Here is a 16865-nt window from a genome sequence, read left to right as displayed (position 1 = left end):
AGTTCATTGCTCATGAGATAATCAAACATTTTAATAATGCTGTATTACTAAATTGATAGTAATTCTATCAAGTACAGTTTTTGTATTTCAAACGTCGTTTACATAATTTGTCCATGGAATTAGTTGGTACTCCGTACAACAGTACTTGCTAAATCCATGCATTTGTCATATAAAGTTTATTGTTCGAATAAAAAAATGTTGTGTGTGTGTGTGTATATATATATATATATATATATATATATATATATATATATATATACACACACACAACTATATATATATATATATATATATATATATATTTACACATTTTTTTTTTATTTCAGTATTTCCGTTGGATAGTTATGTAAACATTCCACAGTTGTCAAACGTCGAACAATAAACCAACTAATTCCATGGACAAATTATGTAAACACAACAGTATATATATATATATCTAGTGTTGTGATATTACTCAATCTATTTTAGATATTTATCTTTTGAATGTCTACTTTCTTTGTAAACTTACGTAACTTTCGATTAACATTTAAAATGGGAAAGGTAGCGTGCATCGTTATCATTAATCAATATCGATCATCAAACTTTTATTTCAATCGTCACTCTATCCAAAATACTTTTGTAACAATCCTAACAAAAACAAGTGTTAACTTATACATATTATAGATCTCATCAGATATAGGTACATCCTTCACGCATAAAAATCACAAAAGTGTGCGAAGAAGTGCACAATGTGCATTGTAGTGCAGACAGCGTACATAATGTACATAGTAGTTATAGTAAGTAGAATAAGATACGGGGTGCATGCCCCCACAGATGGCGCGTCACGCCGCCAGGACCGGGAGGCAGTTATCGATTCTGTCTGCCGGCTGCCTCCACACTAAATAGGGAACCTAGACGCAACATGCACTATGACTGTACAGTTATACTGCATTGCGCTCAAGCCGGTCACGACTGCCTTTCTTTAATAAATCAAGGTTTCTTATTTCTGAGAAAGTGAGTTTTCTTATGCGAAAGTTAGATTAGAGTTTTACCATTATAATTTTTTTACAGAGGTGTGCAATAGCGAGGAGGTGCCTGAGGTAGAGATCGTCAGTCTCCTGCACGAACAAATACCAAAATATCGGCTCCGAGCTGACAGCCTCACGCAGTTTGGAGGTAAATATTTTTTTATAATATAAATATATAGACGTATGTATGTAAGTAAAATCGTAATGTAAGCACGAAATTAATACGTATCATTATGCACTCAATGCAGGATACAGTCAGCTAAAAGATATAAAGTAACGCATCTGACATTTACTTTATCATTATTGTGCCTCTCTATCTAAGAAAAAAGCAACTTAAGCAACTTTGATGTGCTTCAGATTACAAATAGGACTTTAAAGAATTGAATAACGCCACTAAATTAAATAAAAACAACGACCTTTCCTGTTTGGTTACATAATATCTCAATTATTTGCTGGAACGTCCCAGTTTTCTTCGTCACCAGTTGTGAATTTTTACCAGGTCAATGTTCAAAAAGTAGACCAGAGCCTATTTTCATAGCATAGCATTACGAATTCACTAAAATAGCCCGGCCAAAAACGTAACTATAAAATTATGTTTATAGTTAGTTTTGACGACCTCGGTGGCGCAGTGGCCCCTGAACCGAGAGGTCCCGGGTTCGATCCCTGGTCGGGTCATGATGGAAAATGATCTTTTTCTGATTGGCCCGGGTATTGGATGTTTACCTATATAATATGTATTTGTTATAAAATATAGTATCGTTGAGTTAGTATCCCATAACACAAGTCTCGAACTTACTTTGGGGCTAGCTCAATCTGTGTAATTTGTCCTAATATACTTTGTATCTCCTTTTGGGATTCACGGCACTAAGTCCGGTCCTTTGAGAGGCTTGCGTGGGGATATGGATCCAACACGTAGAGGCCCTTTGGAGAATGTTGATGTTGTGTAGGTCTCCCGCCAAGACCCGCTCCCGGATATACCAATGAAATGATATGCCCATGAGCAGGTCTCGGCGGGAGTGTGAACTATTGCAGAATAATGGAAAGAAATACTGGTCTATATAATGAAATTTGGATGGACTGAGAATGGGCTATTGCAAAGAGTTCGGTCACCTGCCATAATCATGATAACTGACTATTCAGTGGCAGGTGGTGACTCGCCGCTCACTGGATGGGCCCCTATTATTATTATTAGTTACGTTTTTGGCACATGGACACATAAAGACACAAATTATAAAATTAGTCAAATGGAAGGTTTTTGCTGAAGTGTTAAATTGTAATGGCTGCGATGATTGTTCCTTTAAACACATGTCATCGGACATGATTGTCGGACAATGTGTTCAGATCATTCGTTTCGCCATTAGTCATACAAAATGCACACATAACATGTTGCAGTCAACTGTGAACAATACCAATGAGCGGACAAGGTCTCAAACTCTTGCGAGATGTAACTTAAATTTAAATGTCTGACTGTCTTAGGCAAGAACAATTTCTACACCGATGTCTCTGAAGTCATTATTTAACCTAAGCTCCATAATAAATTTTGGGTAAATATATGATAGTCTCTAATAATAGTTCGTAAATTCATCTTTATTTTGTAATAATAATCAAAAGGGCGGGCAGACTAGCCCCAGGAGTCGAACATATTATAGCTATTTAAATATATATCAAAGTGAAGTTATCATAACTGAAGTTATCATAACATTGCTAAAATAACACAACTCACACAAAATTCGACTCAATTAAGGGCTAGGACTTTGCACTGGCATTGTCCGCTATAATTTAGAAAATACTGGTCTTGTTCATTACAGTTCAACCGTAACAATAGTTTTAGCCTTGATGAGAGTAGCATGAAAAACTACTAGTGTCTCTTTCTCGCGAAAACGATTTATAAGAGGAAATTTAATATCTTATGGCTACTAAGAAGGTAAAACCTAATACTATATAAGTTGTTCCGCTCTAATCTGTGTCTGAGGTGCGGCTTCCGGCGCCGGCGCCGTTCTGGGAGGCTATAAATAATGGTGTCTCATCTCTCGAGTCATCGTACGACTGCCAGAATGCACATGTATGCACAGTAGCATGCGTCCCAGTCTCTTTGATGCAACCCACCTGTTTACCAAACGTACACACATTCCTTGGAGAGACAATATCATTTAGTTTAGTATTTTTCGAAACTCTATTTAGTTTGATTTAATTTCTTAAGCAATTAAGTCCAGTATTTTAGCTTACACTTATTCTTTTAATTCTTTTTCTAATTCGCCATATATTTCTGTAGGTAACATAATCTCAGTTATAAATCTTTGGTTATGTAATACCGGTTCCGAATCGAAAGTATAGATAATTGTAAGTGAATAGGGAGTGGTGGACTTGATTCTGTTTTATCGTGCTGGAAGCGGTCAAGGAATGTAGTATGATCAGTAATCCCGTGACACCTAGCACGCGGTTGGGGCCTCTCGCAAATAGATTTTTATTGACGTAATCGTCTTTATTATTCACGACTACTTATCGTTTCACACTTTTATATGCATTTTTTTCAATAGGTAATGGTTGCTCATAAGTGACGATTTTTGTTTGTAACATCACAAGTAGTTGTACAAAAAATCAATTAGCAAAAAAACATAAAAATTCCAGCAGCATACCTATCAGATTTAAGCTTTTTAATTTCAAATCGTATTTAATTTTCAGGATACGAGAACCAAGATTGGTTCATACCGTCGCCGGCGCTGCCAGTCAGCCCAGAAGACCTTGCACTCACGCCTGACCAGATCAGGGAGACACTTAATTACTTCCGTGAGTACCTATAGCACAAACTCTTACTAGAGCGTAATTATTATATTTATAGACTACTATTTCATTAAATAAATAAATAAATATATTAGGACAAATCACACAGATTGAGTTAGCCCCAAAGTAAGTTCGAGACTTGTGTTATGGGATACTAACTCAACGATACTATATTTTATAATAAATACATATATAGATAAACATCCAAGACCCGGGCCAATCAGAAAAAGATCATTTTCCATCATGACCCGACCGGGGTTCGAACCCGGGACCTCTCGGTTCAGTGGTAAGAATCTTACCACTGCGCCACCGAGGCCGTTTATTTCATTCATAGTAGGAACTTGGCCAGTCTGAATAAAATCGATTTATATCTCAGGAATTCTTGGAATCCGTTGCGCAGAGTTCAATGTGCGATGTGTGTGTACTCCATTGTCATCAGGCTTTAAATTCTTATTTTTATTCAAATCAAGATTTTCATATCAGTATTGTGTAAATGCGTAACCTAAGCAGTCATGTGGTAATTGCGCATAATTACTTTGGTGTCTTCAGAATTCGCTTTGTTGCAAACTATATATTTCTATGTGAATCCCATAACTCGTGATCAATTATTCCATGGCATTAATGCTAATAGCATTGAAGCTGGATGGTTCAGTTATTTGTTTTTCATTCTTCTTATTTGTTTTGGTCATGGTTTTTCTATAACCAATTGTTAAAAGCGTGATCATTGTTTCATTGTCCTTGGAATTTATACAGTACAATAGGTTGCTGCGTTCTTTTAAACTGCACTTGTGTCAACTTATTACGTCGTGGTCGTCTTGCGCTGCATCTGCAGTATTAGCTTTTTTCAGGTTTGGTCTTAAAGTGTACCGCTGTGAAACGTTATGTTTCGAACATATGGAAATTATAGGTTGATGTATCTAAAATTAAATAGCTAAAACCTTTGAAAATAACAAGTGAAACGGTATTATTTTGTACTCTTGTACAGGCTGTTATTGAGCCAAAGTTATGCACCTTCGATATCAGTCATGTATTGTTAGTTTTTATCTGAAGAATGAAAGTTAGATACTTAGCGCTTAAAATATCAGAAATTTTGAGTAGGTACTTCTTATTTTCTTTTTTAAACCCGTGGTCTCCAAACCCTCTTATATTGAAAATAACTATAAAGTTCCTAATTATTGGGCGCAATAATGGATGGATGACTCGAGATATATGAACGTTCGGCGCTGAGTGATGTCGCAGAGCGCTTGCGCGGCGGGAGAGGCGCGCGGCCAGTGCCGGTCGCGCCGGTAGCCACGCGGCACGCGTGCTCCCCTCGCGGATCGATACCACGCCTCGTCTGCGGCTCTGTGCCGCACGCATCGCGACTCGCGCACCCACTGCCACCCGAGTCCGTGCTAAACATAGCTGAGGTGCACCGCTGCACCGCCTCATATAACATAGTTCGTGTCGCACGTGCCCCCGTCGGTGCCAACAATCCGATCGTTCACACCATCACCAATTTTAATTAAATTGATTAGTGATTCATCTTACGTAAGATCACCAACATATTACGCGTGTCTGAGTGATTTGTTGCATTACTAGTGCATAATTTAGCACCGAATAGGATTGGATGAGAAGTCTGTCTGGTATCGATTGAGGGTGGTCCGGGAGACGAATTTGCGTCGCCGCCGCGTCGCGGCGCCGCTTCACGCAACAGCTGTGAGAGATCTGTTATCTTGACCGTGAGAACTTAATTATTACATTCGTTAATTTCTTATCTCCTTATGTGCTAGTATAGTCTGTTATAACTAACAGTAACTATTCATTTCATAAAATAACTTTTACCTAAAGCTTAAACGTAATATACCTATCTAATAAAATTCATACCAGTTATTTACTAGCCAGTAGTATTTTATAGCATAGGTATATTTTATCTTGCATAATAAAGTTTAATATTCCGTTAAATGTTCTATATCCAATTTTATGCTTATGTATATCTACCCCCTTTGCAATATTGTGGAAAAAGAAAATCTTCTATTACATTATCCATGTATGTATTTATGATCCGATTATTTTATTTGGTAAAAAAATATATTTTCCGATTCCACTTTTTACTTTTGAACTAACCTGTCGTACTATGCTATTCTTCTGATATCTGCCAATTATAATATCTGTCACCAGAATTCCAGAGAGTTATGCTGTCTGGGTGCGGTTTTCTTTGTTCTTTGTGGTTCAACTGCAGCAATGACACGAGGCCAGATATTTATTTTACAGGGTAGTTTAAGGTTCGGCTTAATTCTTTTTTATATAATTGGTCGGGATCTAAAAGTATTTTAAGTGCATAATTGAGTACCTATGTTATTTAATTACTGAATGTGCATGTGCACGTGACTAAATACAATGCTGAAATTAAAATATGTATGTCTGATTGATTCCTCATACACCACATTATACTATATAATGCAGTATCTATACAATGTACAAATTTCTAAAATACAATCATGTATCTATGGCTCACTATTAAGCCTAAGCTAGATACTTTATAATATTGTGATAACGCTGTGGTTACGGCCTAGAATAGGACCACTCAATATCCTCTCGTTGATGTCGTACGAGGCAACAAAGAGCATAGCATTCCCAAGACGGTTTGACGTCAAGCGGCCAGTTGTAAAATCACAGCCGAATCTTCAAACATTCACTGGTGTGTTTTGTACGTTGAACCCGGGCATCGCGCCCTCACAGCCGCCAATGAAACCGAAGTTGAGAGAGTTATATTAAAGTTTAATCGACACGTTCATTGGTATTGATGTATATCTGTGTAAATAACCTATAACCCCTGTATCTCAGCTATACTTACACTGAGGACATATGGTAATCAAAAATTTACATACAAACAAACGTAAAAACTCAACTACGTAATGTTTGCTGATTTATTCATACATGATCAGAATTGGTGAGTAATATATGAAAGTTTATTTATATATTGACTGAAACGGTGTTTAAATGATATTTCAAGGCATGTCCTAGAGTGAGCATGTTTGGGAATATTTCAACTAAGAATGTTAAACCGGTTATTGATTTCTTGGCGATCGAGAACCAAAATAATGGCTTGCCATCACTTGATTATATTTGTCCTTAAATATAATGAAATCCACAGATGAAAACACATGAGTAAACAAAAAATAAGAATGAATTTAATAAACAAGAAGAATCAAAGTGCATATGAAAGGTTTCGAAAGTAGTTTTTTTATAATGCCATTCAAAAGTTTAAAACCATAAATCATTGTAAGATCTTCTGTACAAGTGGGGAATGTCACACATATTGTAGTGTACATATTCTAGTCGAGAGTATACGGCAATACATCAAGATTCCGGTAAAATGTTAATGTCGTCTATTGACATGAAATTCCTCTACTTCCCCGTAAGGTATGCAGTGTGCAGTTAAGCCGGTACGTTGCACCAAGATTGCGGCAAGCAAGTCCATGGACAGTGGCGTATTATTATACAACCAAAAGGCACAGCAGCCCGGGGCAGGTTCTTTAGGATTCACTTGTAATAAATAAAACTACAACAATCGATCAGAACTGATCTGGGTATTTTACGTGTGTCAAATAAGCGATTAAAAACGGAGAGTCATTTAGTAATTAGTCAGTAACAAATTTTATGTGAAATTATGGCGTCACGCAATAGTGACATTTCAAATTAATAGCAGCATTAAATCACTTCATAACAAATGAACTAATAAATTGAAGTTCCCAGTTTGCAAAGTTTCGTTTTTAAATTTCAAAAAGTCTTGCAACTTAGTTAATTTTATGATTTCCTCAGTCACTCATGTCTATCCAGAATGAATAAGCCTTGTTATTTTATGTTGCCTATCTTCTTGCATTCTTTTATTGGCATAAAATACGCCACTGTCCATAGAGATTTGAGTACGACGTAGGTGCGTGTTTATTGGCTCTGAAAGTGGTCCTATGCATATTTAATTTCCGTCCAGGGAGTTTTATCGATTAATTTATGCTTCAGCTTGTTTCCGTATTTCTGTGTCAAAGGTTTCATATTAATACATCATTACCATCTAGATTATTGATAATATATTTAAATAAGATTCAATGCCTTCCTAATAATAATTGAACCAGTTCTTCGCGGTAATTATGAGTAGTAATGATCGTAAGCACGTATGATCTATTGTGAACAGTTTCGGTATGTTATTATTGAAAGCAGGGTATGGCCGGCATGGCATGGCGTGCGGAGTGGGTGTTTCAGTTATTGTTAAGATATCGGCGGTAGTGGACGTGAACCGCTGCCGGACGCGGCGCGGTTCCGGCAGCATTGGATTCGTTCCGAAACAGTTCATATGTGTCGTGGTCTCTAATCGCGTGTTTCTCAGTGCTGCAGACATCTGCATTGATCGTGAAAGTTTAATACTGGCCTCAAACTCTGCAACCGTTACTAAAACAATTCTATTTACTTCGTAAATTTTAGAGAATGTGATTGATTTATATCTTTAACTGGACGGTGACTAATAAAAATACAAATTTTCTGTCTTTAAAACTTCACCGTTACTTTGTATTGTGCCCTAAAAAAGGTATTCACATAATTATATATTCCAGGTGCTCTATAGTAGGCTTCCTTTTAACCTATATACTTACATCATAACTTCAAATATACCGTATAGATCTACATATCTGTATAGAAATCAAGTTAATTACTTTATTGTTTAATTGCTAATTAGTAATTAATTAATATTAACGTTTAATTTTGCTTATGACTTTTTAGAGCTCAGTCGGTAATCATCTTTTTTCGTAAAAACATGTACGATAAAAAAGTCGACTTGCAGACTTATTAAATCAGACATTAACTAGGTAGATACACAAATGCACATTCTGTTTGTAATAAATTTAAAGTAGAGGGTGAATGAAAGTTTATTTTGGGAGCCTATGACATGTAATACTATGCAATAATATAATAACATAACTTGTTATTGGAGTAATATTATATAGGTCTACTATATAATATTACTCCAATAACAAGTGTATTTGGAATTTGTGTCCAACAGTGTCGATGGTATGTCACGTTCAATAGTAACCTACTTTCGTATTGCGAATGTTTAGGTGCCTATTGATAAGGTTACTGGATCAGTTAACTCAGAACGTTTAGTTTTGTGACATTCGTAAAAAACATAAACAAATCTAGTACTTACTCGCGAATTAAAAAATATATCTGTCCTCCTGTTATTCTATTATGCACTAGGTAATTAATCTCAAGTAATAATTATAATTAATATTAATAATAATAATCGTAATTCATCTCATCTCACTTGGCCTTTATTGCCGTTGTTCGAATACGAATAATGGTAATAATAATGACGAAGTGCCGGACGCCATAAGGTCCCTTTTGATTTGGACGGCCACGTATGTGTAATATTATTAGAACACAATCAAATGTATTTTATTATATTACTTGGTCAGCTCACTGGTGGACTTACTCATGCGTTAATAATAAAATTGAAATAAAAAAAGAAGTCAATGTCACGAAAGTAGTAGTAAGAACGGGCATTCGCGGTTGCCCATGAAGAGTTTAAATTACTCTTTTAAAAGGAAAAATATAGGTTTATCCTCTCTATTCCAAGGAACTTCCTTTTTTTAAATTACATCTAAGGTGATGTAATATTTTACTTTATGAATTTCGTCGTGAATTGTGAGATTAAATTAAAATTGGGACATTCTAATTTAACTAATATATTTATTCTAATAAAAATATTGACAAGATCAATCAACTGCTGTAAATATCTACAAAAAATATATATGTACATAGATCAAAATGTAAACCGATTGACGTCATCAGACTCACGTGCGCACTACGACCTTATAGGTACCTACTAGCAAAGAACTTTATACTTCATATAATATCCAACGTTAACTTTATACACTGTCTTTATACACTATAGTCTAATTTAATGTTGGTATATATTTAAGTGCATCTTAATTGCCATAACCAGTCCCATAAGGTAATTTAATTATGGAACTTCATGTGAGCTTACTTTGTTAGCAACAAAACAATAAATGTTTTAAACCTGTTTTCAATAAATTGATCTACTTTGCGTGTCGTAGGCCTTTGACAACGAGAACAAGTCAAATCATATATATTATCGTTGCCCAGTATGTTCATGCCATTTGTTGAGTTTCAGTTCGACTTAAAGCCAGCGTAATGATGTCGTATGTGTTTAAAGAGATTTTCTTTTAAGTTAGTCACTAAGTATAATTTTGGGTCACTTCGCTAAGTATATAATCCATGACAGGTATTTACGAAAAATTTCAGTGTCATCAATCAGTAAATGAAGTGATGGTCTTTTCCTGGCCATTGTTCTTTATGTTGATTGAAACAGTTTCTCCCAGATCTTGCTTTGGATTGGATCACTTGCAGTTAAACGAACACAATTTAACAAACAAGAAATTTAGTCTACCTTTTCTTTAATTGCCGGTAACGCTCCTGTTATGCTCTTTATATTGCAGTTGTTCTTGGGCAGCGGTGATCACTTACCATGCAATAATATTTTAGGTATATGCTAGTTGCTACAATTACTTGCTTATTTTAAAAGGTCACTATTATATTTAGATAACATTCTTACAAAATGTGAGATAAGATTGTTTAAAGATGTCGTGCTCCTATTGCCTAGCACACATTACGTGCAAGTAAAAGTTTATGGTAATCACTCTGATTTCGGCCGAGAATCTCACACACCTACTAGTAGATATAATGACGTTAATATGCCCTAGGACGGTTGTAAAAGCTTTGGATTAAAGTGATGCCGTAATAAAAAAGGAAGTATTACGTAATATTGTTCTGATGAATTCGTGAACAAAAACCTATATTAATTATATGTGACTTCTACATGTAAGGTATATGTATACCATCTTTTAATGCAACATCGTGTGGGCGTGAAACGGGCGCGTCTGGCTTTGCCCTCATTTCTGTATAATCAATATCCAGCTCGTTGGAAAGCTTCCTTTTTCCTAACAGCATGTAGCATTTACATATGGCATTAGAATATCTTCGTATCATTATTAACATCTACTCGATTGACATCGATATATTAATTTAGTTTAAGCTGTTAAGTGGCTGCACCATATGTTTCATTTCATATATCACGAATTTCATAAGAGAGTTAATTTAAACAACTCGCTTGACTACCCGAGCGTGCGGATGGGTTTTTAGTGAACCAACCTATTTATGCCTAGACAAACGTGTTCCATTGAAGTGGTTAGCACGATTATTGCTACTTTACATTACAGGTGTTACGTCAAATTAAATATTGATGCTGCTTAAGTGTAAAATGATTCCTCGGTTCAGTTCACGAATAGTCTTCTGTAGGAGATCATTAAGAAATTCGAATTGATTTATTATTAGTGAAAAATTGAGTCGTGAATTTTTAAACGAAGGGGTGAAATCGTACGTGAAGGGGGCAGAGCCGATGGTCGCGGCTCAGGCGCGTCACGGAGGAGGGCTGTTCAGGCGCGGGCGCGGGGTGCGCGGGCAGCTCGCGCGCCTCGCCGCCGCTTGGCTTCGATCGCGAACTCTTTCGCGAATTAAGCTTTCTTCCCGACGCGGAACTGCAGGAGTGCCTCGGCGAATACCCTGACTTCCTGTACCACCTCGCTCGGGACAGATTCGGCAGGCTCTACTTTCGCGTCATCCGGACATTGCTCCTGGATAGAGGTACGGCACAATCCGCTGAAGATTCCATCCACAAATTCGTTCGCTCGTACTTCTTATGTGGTCTGATTGCCATCTTGCTTCTTCTTCATTTCTGTCATACCCCCGAATTTAATTCATTGTGCTTCAGCAAGCTTTAATTAATTCTCTGGTCGCTTATCTGAAATTAATTATAAGCCTTGATCGACATCTCTCACTTTAATCAAATAAAATTAATATGCTGCCGTTTCAGTGTCTCACTAACCCCATTATTAAACTCTTGCTTGGTACCTATTGTAGTTTACATAGCGCATAATCAATTTATTAATTCATTAGGTAATTGCTTTTAACTATTGTTCCTATTAGATGTGTGACAAAAACTGTGAAAGTCTTTCGGATTCTTGTGAGAGACGTAACCCCAAACAATCGATATCCGCTGTAACATAGGTAGTGTTAGGTAATAGTGGGAAAAATGCATATCTACCACATGCCTATTCAATACTATTATTGTTGTTGTATGTTCCCACTAGTCTATTTTTTAGTTTACTGGAAAACCTCACTTTGATCTCTTTTAAAGCATCTACGCACCGTTGCTTTAAAATCACTTTTTAGTTATTTTATGTTATTTGATAATTAAATAGGGAATGGTATATTTTGTTTGCAATCATAAACTTTATTTTCATTATCATATTACTTAACACGATTTAAAAAATTGTGCATCTATTATTTTTTTATTCTAAATGAACGATGGTTCTATCTTGATACAGTGATAGACATGACTTTATATAAATTTATTCTGTTTGTGAAATCGTAACTGATTGTTCATGAAGCGTCTATCAATAAATACGTGAGTAGTAAGTAGTGATTACCCGATAAATTGTCTATTGTACAGCATTTTTCCCACATGTGAGCACAATAGAGCGGTTTGTTTTGCTTGCCCTCCGCCAAAGCGACAGCAATTCAGCAATCCCTGTGTTCTCGGATTGCGTTTAGTTAACTCAGACAGCGCAGACCCGATCGGACGCCACTCGGTTCAGGCTGGTATCTATTCGACACTATATTGATGTAACACTGCTACCTGCCTGCATTGTTCCCCGAATGATCGTGTTCACGCACAATGTTACAGTTTTGTGATCGCGCAGTTCAATAAGTTCGATGAACGGGTTAACGCCGGACATCGATGACATTCTGTTAGGTCTGTAATTCTTTATACCGATTTGTAAATAAATTATACGCTATTTATCTTATCGTGTTTAGCCGGCTGGAGGGCGAGTAGGCACCAAATACTGTGTTGTCTTCATAGTCGAGTGCATTTCACTTCCACGCCTTTTGCGGTGGACACCAATCAAGTCTGATTTATGGTCGCTTATGCTAAAAGTTTCAGTATCTTAGTGTAGCAAAGTGTATATTCGTGAACCATTGCAAATTGTTTTATAAATTGTGAGAAACGTTAACACCGTGTAATCAGATTTCAACGACGAATCTGATTGTGTGACATTCAATTTGAGTTCAAAGATACATTTTTACGGCACCTATTTATCTTTAAAGATAATGATAATAATGAATGTGGGATCTAATTTGTTAACTATTTGGAAGGGTTAACCAATGTTTCGAGACTCTCGAGGTAGGGTTATACATGATCAACAACTTACCATCTAAAATGTTGCAATGATGTAAAAAAATATATTCGAAAATCGATCTAGTTAATAGATTCAGATTGGCCAAGTGCAAAGCTTGTAGGTTGAAATAAATACTTACAATATTTTGTGATTTACGACATTAGGTTTTATGTCTTCTACGTATTTTAGTTTACCACTCATATCTAATTATACTACTTTCTTATCGATTCAATTGTTTCGATATGAGCTACAGGATGTCCTTCTACTTGCAGTTCTATGCAGCAACAGGGTGAGCCAAATGACAAAAACCTACAATGACATCGAAGCGGTAACAAGGCTCTTGGAAGAGGTAAGTGTGTTTATGCTGGTGTCATTGTCTTCACGGTCCTTGTAGTTCGCTTGCAACCCAAAGATTGCGTGATCTGTTAGTAAAATTTAGGTTTTTTATGCTGTCGCTTCTCTAATACATAACGGTATTATAAAACTTGAAAATGTAACGAAGGTAAATGATTATAAAATAACAATTAACTTGACAGTGTAAATTACACGTAATTACTTTTGCAACGATTTTCATGCAATTTAGTAGCCTATGATTTAGAGTAACACGTTTACATTTAATCCTAAATTTTGCAATGAAACTAAAGAGGACAATTATTGAATAAACGTTTTTGTTTGTTGAATAGAAAGAGAAGGATTTGGAGTTGACTGCACGAATTGGCAAAGAGTTGTTGACGGCCAATGGTCGACTGGAAGCTCGTGTCACAGCGCTCGAAGGGGAACTGCGCAGCGCCCGCGACCACATCACCCAGTTGAGGCACGACCTCAACGCAAAGACAGATCTCTTGCAGGTATTTTCCTATATGTTACTCCCTCTCTCGTATCTTCACATGTTCCCGGTTGCGTTCGGGAGTGTGACGCCACAAAGCCCGGGAATAAAATAACCTTTTTTACAACCGGTCGGCTAATGTTGCATCTGTCTGGGCTATGTATCCCGTAGTTGAATTGTACGACATTCACAAGAGGATATTAAGTGTTCCTATTCTAGGACGGAACCACTCGGCACCAGCGGAACCACCCACTATGCGTCCTATTAATCCCTGTTCGTTTCTTATCAATGGAAAGCGGCAGCCAGCAATATCTTGCAATAGGCAACACACTTGTTTTTTATTGTATTATACGCCAGGTTCCGGCCTGTTGAATTGTTCCTATCTCTTTGAAAGTGAATACTTCTTGATGAAGTTAATATTTTTGAAAAAAATATTTGCTGACGTAAATTGAGAGTTACTCGTAAATAGCATAGTGGAACTGTGGAAGCCAATGGAGGAAATATTATAAAAAAGTAAAACAGCTACTTTATAATTTTATAAAGTTTTTTTCCTTATTTTATCACATCGTCTTATTGTAAAAACAATATCTCGTATACTTGTTTCTCAGTTTTCTAATCATAGACCACAATGAGATCATCATAGTTCAATATTTGTTCACTATCATAAATTATGTGTTCACGTTTATATGTGATTCTTGTTTCATAGTTGACACATGTCTCGTGCTATGTTAAGAGTAGGTTTTGTTATCGATTTGTTTTATTTTTTCCATTACTTACACAGGTAGGTACTTATAGTTTTGGATGCAATGAAATCATTTCGGTGTGTATCTCAATGGCTTTGTAATCAGCAATTTGAGGTAATTTTTGTTTGTAAATTTTAAATAGATCAATGATTCGATTAAAACTCAGAATTTCACATATTAGTGGTATCAAACTGCGTTTATTTGTTTATTTTACTTTCTCTTTCAAATCTTTTAATCTGTTTAGTTTGATCCGTTTGTTTACACACCGTCACTTTGATTAAGCATACTTCTGATTCGCACGTGTTGTAAAATATAATGAGCGCCCCATGTATATATCTTGATTAAAATACATTCTTTCCGTCTGATGTAATCACTTTGCTGACTAAAAGGCCTAAAATACCTCGCCTGAATAAACTACTTATCGACCAATACATACACAATACTGTTATAATATGTTTTTTCTGGTCGATAAAACGTTTATTATTGATATTATAGAATACTTACAGATTTTTAAACGAATATTATTTATTGCGGATATCTATTGGACACTTGAGAAAACATGTTGTTGGTTGTGTTTATTCCTAAATTACGAATTCTTTGTCAGGTGTTGACAAATGACACTGAAGAGGGCACATCCCCGACGGAGCAAGAGTCGCCAACCGCGGCGGCGCTGCGCAAGCGCACCGGCGCGCTGGAGCGCGAGAACCGAGCGTTGCGAGAGGAGGCCGCGCGGCTCGCCGCCGGCGCCGATAGTGCTGAGCTGGCCGAGCAGCAGCTGCTGCGTGACATCGCACAACAACTTGGTGAGTCAATGGCGTCAAGGAAGATAAACTGTGCATATTTTAACTATCTTATCATTATATGAACGTAAAAAATGTATTAAAATATTAGTTTGTATATTAATTATAGAAATTAAATAAATGTGAACAGGCCTTCGTTATTAATTACATGGTTTATCTTCCTTTTGTGGATGTTGCAAAACTCTCTCATCTGACCGTTTTCCCGGTTGCTCCTGCCATATAGCGTCGCCATGTAGTGGTCAGCTAATTGATATACATATAATCCTTGACGATATTAAGCCATCAGGCGGAAGCGGCGTAGCCGGACATTTGCGAATATCAAAAAATATAAGCAACACACAAAAATTCTTGATAAAATCGCATAAAAATATACGGAATGAACTTAGAAGTATCAACAATTAACTTTAAAGGCTATTTGCATTTTATTTTGTTTGTTATTAGATTGTTCGATGTTAGGTCTTGGTAAACAAACTGAAAGGTACCCGAAGGTCACTGCTTTTGGAATGTCGTTACACTATCCTGCTTGACCTATTAGTGGAATGGGTCAAATGTCATCGTCGTGCGTGTACTATTTGTGTTTATTAACTAAATTGTATTGATTTTGATTTTTTCTTGCACGATTTTAGTTACAGGACGTATCGAACCTAAATTCGACAGGTCTACAAATTGTAAATCAAGAACTATACTAAATAGTAATATTTTTTAAATTTTATGTATGAATTATATGTAATTTCCCTCACTAAAAATAAATTCCTAAGTATTATATTATATTATAGATTACTAAGTATATGAATTTCTTTATTGTGCAGATAAGAAAAAACCTACACATACCAACGCAGGTATGAAAGTAATGTTTTGACAGTATGAACTTTTCTATTTTATTATATTTTTAAACATACCTTTCCCCCTTTCATCCACCCCTTTTATATGCCCAAGCCATCTCAACTTTTTTTATAAATGAGACTAGACTGATCCTTTTGATCTAATTAATAACTCACATAGTAATGTGTGGTATCTCACATTTTAAATATCATAATTATAATTTCGGCCATACATTTTGAGCCGGGAAAACTTTATCTAAGTTCCAGTAAAAATGAGCTAATAGTGGATGATACGGCAATGTGTTACGTAGACTCAGCTCAGCGGTATCATCATTACATCTCAGCTCAAAAAACGTCGCAGATAGATAAACTTTCATATTTGTAATATTAGTTTAGATGGGTATGGATTAGTAATGTTTTGTTAAAAGTTTAGTGTTGTATTATATATTGTGTTATGTTTGTCATCGTCTTGCACGAAGAAGAAGAAGTGACAGAAAGAAACATGAAAAAATGGGCATGGTGGAGCAAGGTGGCCTAGCAGCGTGTTTTCTCTAAGGTTTGCACCCTGTCAGACCATACTTGTTTCAACGTGCCCTC

At 36.2% G+C, this 16865-nt stretch overlaps 1 protein-coding gene across 11 annotated transcripts in view; it reads left to right on the top strand.

The window, feature by feature from the left end:
• The window catches only part of milt (milton), a 37728-nt gene that overhangs the window by 9359 nt on the left and 11504 nt on the right, over nt 1-16865 (top strand). For 4 of the 11 annotated variants that reach the window (XM_053767756.1, XM_053767844.1, XM_053767774.1 and 1 more), the window contains 5 exons: nt 1051-1155; nt 3690-3794; nt 13351-13427; nt 13762-13926; nt 15252-15450. In XM_053767756.1, the coding sequence (XP_053623731.1) occupies nt 1051-1155; nt 3690-3794; nt 13351-13427; nt 13762-13926; nt 15252-15450 (651 nt within the window). Of the gene's footprint in view, nt 1-1050; nt 1156-3689; nt 3795-5050; nt 5510-5948; nt 6053-7922; nt 8353-11059; nt 11484-12256; nt 12655-12767; nt 13084-13350; nt 13428-13761; nt 13927-15251; nt 15451-16865 lie in introns of those variants that run through there. The other 7 variants (XM_053767812.1, XM_053767827.1, XM_053767819.2 and 4 more) reach the window with 7 other exon arrangements.

Source organism: Plodia interpunctella, chromosome 3 (genome assembly GCF_027563975.2).
Source record: "Plodia interpunctella isolate USDA-ARS_2022_Savannah chromosome 3, ilPloInte3.2, whole genome shotgun sequence".
Taxonomy (NCBI): domain Eukaryota; kingdom Metazoa; phylum Arthropoda; class Insecta; order Lepidoptera; family Pyralidae; genus Plodia; species Plodia interpunctella.
Note: the sequence above shows the minus strand (reverse complement) of the source record. Positions and strands in the feature narration are given on the sequence as shown.